Source organism: Hemibagrus wyckioides, linkage group LG29 (assembly GCF_019097595.1).
Source record: "Hemibagrus wyckioides isolate EC202008001 linkage group LG29, SWU_Hwy_1.0, whole genome shotgun sequence".
Classification (NCBI taxonomy): Eukaryota; Metazoa; Chordata; class Actinopteri; order Siluriformes; family Bagridae; genus Hemibagrus; species Hemibagrus wyckioides.
Window position 1 is genome coordinate 19,408,288 of NC_080738.1, and position 11,371 is coordinate 19,419,658.

General features: G+C 36.0%; 1 protein-coding gene and 1 long non-coding RNA gene across 2 annotated transcripts; one reads left to right on the top strand and one right to left on the bottom strand.

Moving 5' to 3' along the window:
• Positions 1 to 1,303: 1,303 nt before the first annotated feature.
• LOC131349307 (uncharacterized) lies at positions 1,304 to 10,858 on the top strand. The gene is made up of 2 exons (XR_009204061.1): positions 1,304 to 1,626; positions 6,890 to 10,858. It is a non-coding gene; the product is annotated as an uncharacterized LOC131349307 (long non-coding RNA).
• On the bottom strand, positions 2,736 to 9,139 carry LOC131349304 (natural killer cell receptor 2B4-like). Its single transcript, XM_058384898.1, has 6 exons — positions 9,009 to 9,139; positions 6,677 to 7,012; positions 5,074 to 5,367; positions 4,280 to 4,393; positions 4,118 to 4,185; positions 2,736 to 4,013 (listed from the first exon to the last, which is right to left on the bottom strand). Exons 1-6 carry the CDS (start codon positions 9,121 to 9,123, stop codon positions 3,936 to 3,938), a joined length of 1,005 nt encoding a protein of 334 aa, XP_058240881.1. The 5' UTR covers positions 9,124 to 9,139; the 3' UTR covers positions 2,736 to 3,935.
• Positions 10,859 to 11,371: the final 513 nt, after the last annotated feature.

Sequence of the window (11,371 nt, forward strand, 5' to 3'; positions counted from 1 at the left end):
GTCACTTAATGGTTACGACTGAAACCCGTGTCATTGTTTCATTTAATAGCCGTCTGGAACTCAGTGGATATACAGCAGGTAACTTTTAAAATGAAATTTCTACTTTAACTTTAAATCTGTTCTACATTCAATGTTTTAATTCGTCTAATTCTATATTAAATTTTGAGTGATTAAATAAAATAAATAATGTACACAAGCAACAGCTCTTTACTGACACTGTTGATTGAAAGTATGGCATTTATTAGGTTTTAATAATGTAACCAGCAGATGAACATCATTTTAGCATAAACATTTCCTCTGATAGTGTACACACTTCCTTTATTGTGTGTTTTATACACACACTGTTCCTGGAACTCAAATCTCACAGTGAAAACACTCCAGATCACAACAACATGAACTCTCTCTCTCCTGTGATGTGGAGATTTCAGGATGAATTAAAGTCGATTCCTGACCATACAGAAATAAACAACCTTCAGATGAAAATCCTTTATTTTAAACATGAATAAAACCCAAAATGTGCAGCAGCCAGAAGACAAGAACAGGAATATTATATTCATAAATAAATGAAACTTGATTAAAAATAAACAGGTAATGAACAGATGGTGAATAAACACTGTGTGTGTGTGTGTGTGTGTGTGTGTGTGTACTGCTGTTACAGTAAAATAAAGTGTTACTGATACCACAATATAGTTGATTATTTTCCTATAACAGCACGTCCCCTAGTGTGGAAAACTGATAAAACCACTCTGTAGGATGTTCTGTATCTACTGCACCTGTTCCAAATAATGTTCAGAAATAATACTTTCTAAAACATTTTATTCATCATATTAAAGATAATGATGAAACATCAGTGATATAAAACCCTCTCCATTATGAAAGTGTTAAATGAGAGAAAGGGGAAGTGAATAAGTCATTGTTTTATACTGAATGCCAGTTTTATCCCCCACATGATCCAGTAAACAAATCTATGGAAATGATCAGGACAGTGACCTTTTCCTTGTCTGTTCTGAGCTCAGGACTGTCTGTCACACTGCTCATAGTTTTAACAAAAATAAAATAAACATTTATAATCCTGAAATTCCATCTTTACTTTCAGAATATCTGTAACTGGTCAAGTGCTTTAAAATGTCCAGGATGTTTCCTGTGTGATGTGGTGAAACATCTTCCTGGTTTTACACTCAGGCTTCTGAAAGAGAACTGATTTACCTGCAGGAAGTTTCTAGACAGGTAGGACTCTGTGATTCACCATCGATAATGTCTAATGTCTTCAGTATGTAAAGGATTCGGATCCTTTCATGTAAATAAGCTTGAAATCGTCAGTGTCATCGTCACGTCTTCGTCACGGTAATCACACCGCCCCGTGCGGAGACAAAAACTATTCGCTTCCGTCCTGTCCACCATTTTGAAGAATGCAGGCGGCGGCTCGTGAAGGTCCGAGAGTTTTCTCAGTAATAACAAGAGAATGAAAGTAATGTTGATAAACCACTTGAAACATTCCTGAAACCTGATTGTCCGCTACAGAACAATGCTAATTGTTGACCATTTAGACATCAGTGTCCTCACATGGATGTGATTCGAAAGGACATCGTTATCGTCGGACCTGGAGGCTTTACTGAGATCTTTACGGTAGGAGAAACTGTTTACATTAACTTTCTCTTCTCACAGAAAATCACATTATTCACCTTCTTTAAACTGTTTAATGCTCTATATAAATGTACAGAGATGAAATAGAACATCCTCATAATAATATACATGTGTAATACCTGATACCTGAACAGTTTCTTATTTATTGAGATTATTTTGTTTTATTTCACAAAGCTACTTTAGAGATAATTATACACTGGGAAAAACTCCTGAGACTTTATCTCTTTATGATTCTGTGATTAAAGCAGAAAACTAGTGAATATTAATATCTTATAAATGACATGATAAATTATTGTTGTAACTGATATTAAGAAAGGAAAAGTTAAAGTCTAAGTGATGTGAAAGTGTTGTAGGAAATATCAGCTGTAGATCCTGGTAAAAGCTCTGGGAGATCAGTTCTTGGTTTATGGTTTAATAAAAACAGTTTATATGAAGAAATATTTATTCAGGTGACAGTAAAAGAACAGGGTTGTTGTTTAAGAGGTTAAAAATATTTCTTAACTTTTATCTCTGTAACATTAATAGACTGTACAGTACTGTGCAAAAGTCCTCAAATATAATAAAATGTTAAACAAAATGAAATAAATGGCAGAAAACAGCAATAAAGTAAATCAGGTGAAGGCTTTAAACCAGGATCAGTTCTGTATTTAATGAAATTTACTCTTATTACTGAACACATCTAAGATGTTTTTATTAAAATTTGTTTGTATAAGTAATAAAACCTAGTTGTTTTTCTTTTTTTCTCACTCATTAATGCAGAACACATTAAATAAACACATTTCTACAAAAAATGAAGTGTGTAGACTTTTGTACAGTACTGTATATGAACAGCAGAGGGCAGAGTTGTGTGTAATATTCATCATTTATAATTTAATTGAAGGACAACGCCCTTTAAAACCAGGACAGGACAGATCTCTGTGGGTGAAAATGAACAAACTAAAGTAGTGATGAACTGATGACCTGCTGTGTGTCCATGTGTGTTTATATTATCACTGAAATAAACCAGAATGGACTTATTGTCATTTAATGAGAAGAACTTTACAGTCTTACTGGTTTTTAGTTTAATTTAATTAAACCTCCCCAAATTGGGCAGAAGTTCAGCCTTTTAATGGCCATAAAGCAAAAATAATAAAAGGGGAATTTACACGTTTACATTTTTATTAAAAAAGCAAAAAACACACTGCACACATCTCTCTTATCCCACATTGTCTGTCCTTTACTGTTATGAAGCTGTTTGTTAGAGCTACACACACTAAACCAGAACAAACTGTGTTCCAGGAAGAAGATCAGACTATCAGGTTTTTCAGGAACTACAGTAAACGTGTTAATCTGAAGAGCAAATAAACCACAACACTAACATCTTTATCTTCTAGATCTGTCTCTCTCTCAGTCAGGAGCTTTAACAGGCTGATGTTGTGTTTTCAGGGTTTTTCTGCTTTACTCTGCAGTGTGTCTGTTATTTCTCTTCTATTTCTGTGCTTTAACTCTAAATATAGCATTTACTGCATTTATTCATTCATCTGCACTACACACCTTATCCTGGTCAGGGATCCTGTGGATGAAATGACTGATTTATGTCTATTTTGGAAACAGAACCAGGGCAGAACAGTGGAACAATAATAATAGAAAGTAATAACTGCGTAAGTGGGTGGGGTTTAGTCACAAAACAGTGTAACTGGGCGGGGTTTAGTCAGAATCAGGAGCAGGTGGGAGTCGGGTTGAGAAACCAGTCCCACACACACCTCTAACACAGAGCTCTGTATCCTGGATCTGATCTGAACAATACAGCTGTAATGTGAGAAGCGTAAACACTGAGAAACAGCTGGAAAACTGAAACTGATGATTCGCTGAAACTCGTTTTTTAGCTTGAACTTTTTAACACTTGGTTCTTTGCTCACTTTAATTCTGCTAGTCAGAGCATGTAAATGTTGAACTATTAGACACTGATCCCTGAAGACACGCCCTAACTGTTAGAGGATTTCTCAGCACCGCTCAGTTCAAAGAGATTAATGAGTTTGTAAATACGTCTGAGACGAAACAAAACCAGGTTTAACAAACAGAAACACTCGTTCAGACAGGACTCAGTTAACCCACTCTGAAATCTACTTCCTGTAATCACATCAAGCTCTCCACTGAAATATTGACTGAAACATCGAAACTTAACTGAACTCACGCTTTAATGTTATTGTACAGAATCTACACACTGAAAATGGTTTATATAACAAAAAATGTGAAGATTTATGCTAAAAAAAACAATTTAAATAGCGAGAAGGATATAGAGATGTGTTGAATTATTTGGATCTCATCACATGTGAATACACCACAGAGTCTCTCTCCACTTCACCATCCGTTACTGTGGAGTTTTCTTCCTGTAAGACACAGCAGTAGATTTCAGTATCTGAATCAGGGGGAGACTTTATCACTTTATCACTCCTGTGAATTTTATAGCAAATCCTTTTCTTCAGAAGTTTACCTCTTTATCTCTCTCTGCAGTGTGAGCTTTAATATTCACATCAGCGTAAGTCAGTTCCTCAGATTTTTCTGAAAATAAACACAAACAAATCAGATTAAATGTTACTGTACTTAATAAATCTAAACACTGAACTAATACATGAACAGAAAGATCATCACTTGCCTTGGTGCTTTTTCTTTTTCAGCCAAAACCCCAGAGTTAATAATATTATCAATAATATGAAAAGTCCAGCAGATATCAGGGCAGGAAGCAGCGAATGGGAATCTTTAGTTTTACCTGTAAAGATTATGATATAATTATAAATGTAGTTAAATTATTTCCTCTATATGACACAGACATAGAGCTGAGTGATATGACCAAAATATTTCATTAAAACTTGAAGAAAGTAATATTTAGTTTTTTTAGTTCTGCCATGAAAACAGAATTAGCAGTAAAACAAAATGTAAAAGAAAATTCTATTGCAAAATTGTTTAAATGTAACTGTTACAATAAAAAGTAGATGAATGAAATAAAAGGATGTTGTGATTCTCACAATAACTCAGAAAAGTGTCCTGTGGTTTAATTAATGACAATAGAGATGTTTTCTGGTCATATCAGCAGCTCTCCATCAGACACAGATGAAGCTCATGTTATTTAGATTCCTGCCTCAAATCCATGAGAAACCTGTAACATGATGCTACACTGGATTAATATTCCATGGCAGTCAGTGAAATGTGAATCCTCCATGTACTGTTTCACAGTATTGGTGATATCGACTCCACTGAATGATGTTGTGGTCACTGAATAAATCTCACTGAGACTTTCACACATAAACATTTAAATCACTGACTTTTCTTTAACCAGATCATCAGGAATGAATTTATTTTAGATCTTCAGTCACCTCTGTCTCTCTCCATCATGAATATTCATGATTCTCTTCTATATAAAGTGATGAGAGTTTGGAGTCACTGACGTACCTGAGGTGTGATAACAGAGCTGTGTGATGCTGAGAGAAGATGTTTTATAGCTGACAGGGTTTGCAGACACACAGATGTAAGTGTTAGTGTTCTTGTCATGGTGTAGTTGAAGTGAGAGATTGAGGGGAACACTGAGATCTGTGTTACTGGTGGTGGAGATTCTCTCATTCTCTCTGTACCAGGATAAATTCACATCTTCTCCATTCTCCACAGAGCACAGGAGGAAACACGGCTCTGTGGAAATCACACTTCGGTGTCCTCTTTGATTTCTTATTACTGGAGCTGATACTGGAGCTAAGAAACAGAAACACAGATTATAATAGAAAGGATTAGAAATAACAGCTTTACAATTCTTTTAAAGCAACACAATCTAACTATTATACTATAAACACTGTGTGTGTGTGTGTGTTACTGTTATCATCCCTAGTGTTGATTAATTTCCTAAATCTGCATGTCCTAAAGTGTGTTACTTCTCTTATACCTCAGCTATTTGTCAAACATTACAATTTTCTAATTTAAAAATAAATAAAACACCATAATTTTATCCCAGTGTAGTTACAGTTAATGTGAATATCTATAGAACAGTTATAAACAGTCTCTCTGTCACATTTCACCTCTCTGTACATCAGCAGGTACTGCTTTCTGTTTACTTTTCCATGTGTTTGTTTAGGTTTCAGAGCTGTCTCCGCCCCTCTGACACGTCATTGGTTGATTGATTGATGTGTTTACCTCTTCTGTGTTTCACTTTAATTCTTCTTCTTCTTCTTTTGGCTTTTCCCTTCAGGGGTCTCCACAGCAAATCATCTCTCTCCACCTATCCTGATCTTCTGCACCATCAACACTTACACCCACTAGCTTCATCTCCTCATTTATTACATCCATATTCCTCCTCTTTGGCCTTCCTCTTTTCCTCCTGCCTGGCAGCTCCATGTCCAACATTCTCCTACCAATATACTCACTCTCCCTCCTCTGGACATGTCCAAACCATCTTAATCTGTCCTCCCTAACTTTGTCCCCCAAACGTCCAACATGAGCCGTCCCTCTGATGTACTCGTTCCTAATCCTGTCCAACCGTCTCACTCCCAAAGAGAACCTCAACATCTTCAGCTCTGCTACCTCCAGCTCTGACTCCTGTGTCTTCCTCAGTGACACTGCCTCTAAACCATACAGCATGACCGGTCCCACCATTGTCTTGTACCTGTGTTTCACTTTAATTAGTCCTCCATGTGAAACCTTGTTGATTGTTCTCATGCATTTCTGAGCCTTTTGTTCCTCTTTTAGTTCCATTCCAGTTTCTATTTTTCCTGTTTGTTTTGGAAAATGAATTTCTCTGTCATTATTTTGTCTACAACTTTTTCAGACCATGCTCTCACTAACAGCTACAAATTTTCGATTGCCATTAATACAAAACTTTTATCCTGCATTTATCACCAAATGTTACTCATTCCTTCACCATCCTCTGTTATTATAACATTATTATTATTTCAGAGCAGATTTATCTGTAAACATTATTTTTCACTCAGCTCTGATTGGCCTTTTCATTAATTATGAAGTTATGAGATTGAACATGGACATGAAGGAGACATGAAACACTTTTACTCACCATAAACACTGACACTGAAAGTCCTAGATGAGAGACGTCCAGCGATGACGTGTAATAAATAAACTCCAGAATCGTTTCTGCTGATGTTCCTGATGGTTAAAGCTCCACTGATTCTGTCCAGCTGCAGTCTCTCTTTAACTCTCTCACTGATTTCTGTAACAGTTTCTCCTTTAAACACCTGACTGTTCAATATCTTTTCCTCTGCTTTCTCAGGTCCATAAAACCACACAATCTGAGCATCACTCTGAATTCCAGTTATCCCAGTATGGAGAGTTATAGTGGTTCCTTCCACTTCCTGCAGTGTGACCGTCTCGTCTCCAGCTTCACACAGTAAACCTGCATCACAGCTTCAGCTTCATCATTTCACTCACAAACATCATCACATCATCATCACATACAGTCCATTAAATCTACACTGTGATACAGATCTGTGATTTCAGTTGATGCTGCTTTCAACTTCAAAATGCAGAAACTTTACATTTCAGGGAATCTGATATATTCTGTAGAAAATATATTATTATTTACTGCAGTAGTTCATCTAAAACCAGATACAGGATGTTATAATATGCAGTGCCTTGAAGAAGTATTCACCCCCTTAAATCTCACAAGATTTCATTTATAAATAACTCACATATTGTTCCAGTCTGTATTTTTATTCCAAACCAATCAGCACTTAAAGTAAACTTTACTACATTTACAATGTGGAAATTCATTATTTATTTTGGGACAAATTTCTGGGTTATTCTTAGCAGATGAAAGCAGGTTCTTTTGTCAGAAATCATTCTTTCATTAATTTCTCCCAGAATGAAAAGCTTTCCCAGAGCATGATGCTGCCACCACCATATGTTACTATAGAGATTGGTGTTAATCAGGGTCACACCACACACAGAACCTGAATACAGTATTTAGATCATTGCCTCATCACAATAAAACCCACATCTTCACTGGGTCACTGTTGTGCTTTCATACAGCTCTTCTTGAGTAACTGGTTTGTTTTTAGCCGTGTCTCCCACACAGTCCTGAGCTACACAGAGCTCTTGTAAAGGTGTGGTGCAGCTTCACTCCATTCTCAGACGCTCTACTCTGTAACTCCTTCAGGGTGACTGTTGGCCTCACTGTGGCTTCCATCACCAGTCATTATCTAGGTAGTGTTTGTGTAGGTGATGTGGATGCAGCTTCCACTTCCTCAATACTGACCTCAATGGGATGTCCAACCAACTGGATATAATTTTACACCCTGTTCCATCCTGAATATCTATTACATTATCTTTAATTTTCTTAGAAATCTCCTTACTTCATTTTCACCTCATTCATACAGACTGTGTCTTCAATGGCACTTCAATAAAAGTGATTTTTTATCAGAATTGAAGCTGTTTAAATGAAGTCAATTTCAGGTGAAATATTTCATTGTTAAGAGAATATCTTTCATCTGAGCTTTGAGATACTTGGACATCAATAATTCATTTTTACTGGAAATTGACTATAGAACAGGAGTGCAGTAAAAATACTGAGAGGAAGAATCATTCATTATTTGTAATTCTGACAAATCTGATCAGTTCTGAGGGGGCTGAAAACTTTTGCAAGACTTTGTACATTTAGAGTTATCTTTATTTAAGGAAAAAAAGGATTTCCACTGAAAAAAAATCAATATAAAATTGATGCTGGATCATTTGTGTCTAGTTTTCATGAATCAGATGCTCCAGTTTTTATATAATTGCTGATTTTAGAGAAGGGTGAAGTCATCAGAGTGGAAAACATCATCACAAATCAGCATAATGATTCTATTACACCATGCACTTTTATTATTTAATCTTAATTGCAAATGATAAAAAGGTATTAAACTGGACCTTTCCCAGTCACTGGACTGATACCATCCAGAAAACACCTTCAGTACCTTAATGTGAACTTCTAGATATCACTCTAAACTCTATTTAAGGTACAGGAGTGTTTCCTAAGCTTGTTGTTCCTTAAATACATTAAAAGTAAACAACACAACCCTCTAAAGTTATAACAGATGTGTTTATAAAATCCAGACCAGTGATAATAATAATGAAGGTTTAGTATTTATTCAGAGTCTGTAATACAAACTAAACAAAGGTTAATGTTTTAATTGAAAAGTTAAAGTGATGTGAAATGTGATCTTTTCATTGGACTCATTAACACACAGCTCTAAACTGCTGTATCACTGTTCAGCTCAACACTGAGGAAAATTCATTCTATCCAACACACCAGCTAAATATCCACTCTACTCTTTCCTCCTGAATTCTTGTGTAAGACTCTTTATATTTCCAGCTCCAGTGTGTTGTGTTGTACAATAAAGGAGTAAACTTACAGCACAATAGGAGGTGAAGACACCGGAGAATCCTGTTTCCTGCTAAAATATTCACCATTTTCATAATCCATAGTAAGCGTTTCTCACACAAACATTTTCCCGTCGTCCTGAACATCAGTGTCAGAGAAGAATTTAATACCAATTTCAGATCAGATCCATGATAAAAGTTTCTGCTGTACACACGTTTCCGATGCTGTTAGCTTAGCGTCTTTTCTGGCTCACATCCATTAACCCGCTGGAGCTCCTCCTGTTCAGTGTGAACATGCTCACTACACACTCTCCCCTCAGCTCGGGGTTCAACACCTTTTTAGCTGTTTTCACATGGATTTACTGCTGGATCTCATATGGGATAATAGGAAAAGACAATAATAATTATTAATAATATATTTTAAGTGGTTTATAATTATGTAATCTTCTACCAGTGTTAAATGTATAAATATATGTTTTGTATTTAAAAGAACAGTTCAGGACACTGAACATTGCAATTGGCTTGTAATTGTTATCTGATGTCACGTGATGCATTTCATAAATAATTAGCTGATCTAAACTGTTAATATTCTCATCCTGAACTCATTTAATTTCTATTTTACAGTTTCAGAGCTGTGCCATGCCTCTGTACTCCAGTATTAAAATAAACAGCAATAACAGATCACATAAATCTGACCAGTGGACACTGGCAGCACATCACTAGGACGACTGGATTTTGCAGCAGGAATGCATTTAACTTTTTATACTAAGTGCAGTGACAATTTGCCCCAATGTGTGAATAAGTGTGTGTGTGTGTGTGTGTGTGTGTGTGTTCCATCCAGATTGTGTTCCCAGTTCATGCCTGATGTTCCTTAGATCTGGATCCACCTCCATTCACACCAGGATACACCATTTACAGAAAGTGTGTGTGTGTGTGTGTGTGTGTTTGTGTGTGAACAAGTGCAAACACTGAAACTCTTTCTGAAATTCTTTTGAACTCTACAGTAAAAGCAGCTTGTATGATGTAGAAGAAGGTAAGTGTTCAGGGCTTCAGTGTCTCACATCTAGTCATCAGTCTGCATTAGAAACTAAAGATTTTTTTTATTCTTGTGGTAATTTGCATATAAAATGAACTGATGCTCATTTTCCATGTAAATTTAAATCAGCTGTGAGAAACGCTCCACATAAGTCGTTGTGAATTTTGCAGTGTGACTAAACCCAAGAGCAGTTCTGACTGTGATTATTACAGGGCTTTGTGTTTGTGTGTGTTAGTTCAAACACTGATACACAATAACAGCATTAATGAAGTGTTCCTTAAACGTCTGTTCTTACATTTCTCTGTTTTTAACCTGGTGACTGTATTGTTCCTGAACTGAAGTGTTGTTTGTGTCATGAAGACCTCGAAATAAAAAGAATCTACAAGAGCTCTGACCCAGATAAAACACACCACAGAGATTAAACGATTAAAATAACCGGGTTTGAGCTTTTCCTGTAAAGTTCGTTTACACCATGTCAGAAGTCTTTATCAAATCAATCAATTAACAAAGACTTTGAAGTCGTTAGCAATGAGCAAAAAGATGCTCTGAATCAGCAGCATTTATGTGTCAGTGTGTATAACATACTTTTACATTTCTATTTTATATAAATATTTGGTGTTTATTAGGATTTAATGATTGTCAGTAATCACTGTCAGTAATTATTTATGGAGTCTGTTGTAGGAAGTTCAACACTGGACTGGATTCCTGTCTAGAGTTAAAGATTTTCACCCTCAGGTAGACGTTACATTACATACAGGTAACGTGTCAACTTCACTTCAGTCTGTACTTGTAACCTGAAATATCATGCTGATGATTAAAACATTTAATAAAATACTTGTTATGTAATGTCTGATCACGCTTCATTTTTTAAACAAGTGTAATGAGAAAAGAAATGACTCCATCAGTTCTGAATAAAGACGAAGACTTTGTGTAGAATGAAGAGATTGATCACTTCAGAAGAAAGTTCAGAACTTCACAGGTCTCGTGTTAAAGAACAAAGCTGGTGATTTTTGCAGCCTGGTGGTCCATCACCACTTCCCCTTTACTGTGTGAGAGACGGAGAGCTGAACACTGAACCAACCACAAGTTTCTGCAGCAACTATAACAAATGTCACTGTTTGTCATTTCTTTTCTTTCTTAATGGTTCAGTTCATGTTTCTGTGCTTTATAAAGAGGGGGTTAATGAAGAGATGTCAGTATTTATGTAGAACATCAGCTGATTATTCAAGATCTCACAGGCACTTTTTACTTCCTCTGTGATTCCTATTGTGCTGGAGAACCTAATGCACCATCTCTCCATTTCCTGTTATCCACAAATCAATACAACTCAGATATCAAATGTTTCTGTGAACAAAAACC